The sequence below is a fragment of the Orycteropus afer genome, unplaced genomic scaffold (assembly GCF_000298275.1).
Source record: "Orycteropus afer afer isolate SDZICR_OR568_19922 unplaced genomic scaffold, OryAfe1.0 scaffold00392, whole genome shotgun sequence".
Taxonomy (NCBI): Eukaryota; Metazoa; Chordata; class Mammalia; order Tubulidentata; family Orycteropodidae; genus Orycteropus; species Orycteropus afer.
The window spans coordinates 2,300,387-2,302,396 of NW_006921979.1; the positions used below are offsets into that span (position 1 = coordinate 2,300,387).

General features: G+C 38.8%; 1 protein-coding gene across 1 annotated transcript in view; it reads left to right on the forward strand.

Moving 5' to 3' along the window:
- The first annotated feature begins 614 nt into the window (after positions 1-614).
- LYZ (lysozyme) overlaps positions 615-2,010 on the forward strand; it is a 9,018-nt gene continuing 7,622 nt past the window's right edge. Inside the window, exon 1 of the mRNA XM_007953393.1 lies at positions 615-750. Coding sequence (XP_007951584.1) covers positions 615-750 — 136 coding nt within the window. The remainder of the gene's footprint in view (positions 751-2,010) is intronic.

Sequence of the window (2,010 nt, forward strand, 5' to 3'; positions counted from 1 at the left end):
ACTTCCGTAGTGATACTGCCTCGGAAACCCAAGGAGGGGTCGCTATGAGTCAGGGCCGACTCGATGGCAAACAACAACAACAACAACAAAACTTGTCTAGAATAGGAAAGTGGTCAAGCAACATATCAGGCTATATACCCACTAAAATGACAGGCACATGTGTTCATGTCCATTTGTGGAAAAGTACATATAATTCTAAGGGAAAAAGATGAATACAAAATAGTGAACGTACACAAAACAATTTCATGGAAATGAATGTTCATGAAAGATCAGGGCTCATTTTATGCCATATTAAATGTTCATTAAGTTTTGTTGTGTTTGGAATTGTTCAAATTCAAAATAAAAGAGAACATTTGTTTTGGAAATAATCCAACTTCCCAGTTCTTCCTGAGCCAAGTTAAGCAACGTAATTTCATCATTTTCCTGCAGGCAATTCTTAGGACTGTCAGGATCTCTATCTTCAAACACACACACACACACACACACACACACGCAGTCAATGGACCAAAAAATAGTTCCTACTTTCTACATAGTTCAAAGGAGGAAGTTAAAAGATGTTAAATACTGGGACCAGCTCATCCTGGTTAGCTGAGTGATCTGACTTCCCAGTCAACATGAAGGCTATCCTTATTCTGGGGTTTTTGTTCCTTTCTGTCACTGTCCAGGGCAAAGTCTTTGAAAAATGCGAGTTGGCCAGAATTCTGAAACAAAATGGAATGGATGGCTTCAGAAGAATTAGCTTGGCAAACTGTAAGTTCACTTTCCTTTATACTTCCACATAGTTATTCAGGAGAGGAAGAGACACTATGAGAGGATGAATAATAAGAAGGGCATCTTAGTCATCTTTATCTACTATAACAGAAATACCGTAAGTGGATGGCTTTCACAAACAGAAATTTATTTTCTCACAGTTTAGGAGGCTAAACATCCAAATTTAGTATAAACTCTAGGGGAAGTTCCTTGTTTCCTTTCAATGAATGTGGGCCCCGCATTCCTTGGAGATGTCTCTTTTGGGCATCAATCTTCCTCTGGGACTGGGAGGTTCTCAGCACAAGGATTCCAGGGTCCAAAGGACACCCTCAGTTCTCAGCTCTTCTCTCTTGGTATTTGAATGAGATCCATCTCTCTCTCTCTCTCTGCTTACTTCTCTCTCTTTTTAACTCTTGTACAATAAACGATGTGATTCAAACAGGGGTATAACTTGAGTAAGGGTAACTTGAGTAAAGGTGGCACAACCCCACAACACTGGGACTCATGGCCTAGCCAAATTGACACGTATTTTGGGGGGATACAATTCAATTCATTACAAATGGTCTCTGAGCAAAAAGACTTTACTATTATTATTATTTCATTGGGGTTTGTATACTTACAGTGGTTAAAAATACCAATGAGTTTCTTTAAAGTCAGAGATACCAGATTCGGGAATAAGGGCATGGGAGGGCAAAATTCCTACCATTCTGAATACTATAGCATCTGTTGTACTCTTCTAGTTTCACTGAATTTGCCAGTTGCCTCAGACTCCATGGTACAAGTGGGCTGACTAAAAGATACATTTGAAGACCTGGAATATCTCTGTCAATTCCTCATTACTAAAAGCCTAGGGTGGTGCAGTATGTTTTTTAAAAATCACTTGTCATGACGTAGCATTTTTAACAATAATATTTTAAAAGTTATGTTGAACTCTCAATATAAGCACAATAGGAACTCATTTCCCTACAGTAACTATATAATGTAAGTATCCCTAAAACTCAGCATGAAATTATGTTTTTTCATTCTAATTCACCTGACTGATTAACTATTTTACATTTTCTTTTTTTAAAATGCATTTTATTGAAATATAATTTGTTGTTGTTGTTGTTATGTGCTGTCGAGTCAGCCCCGACTCATAGTGACCCCTCCTTGGGTTTCCCAGGCAGTTATCACTACGGAAGTAGGATTGCCCAACCTTCCTTCCGAGGAGTGGCTGGTGGGTTTGAACCGCCAGTCATCTGGTTAGCAGGCAAGTGTCTT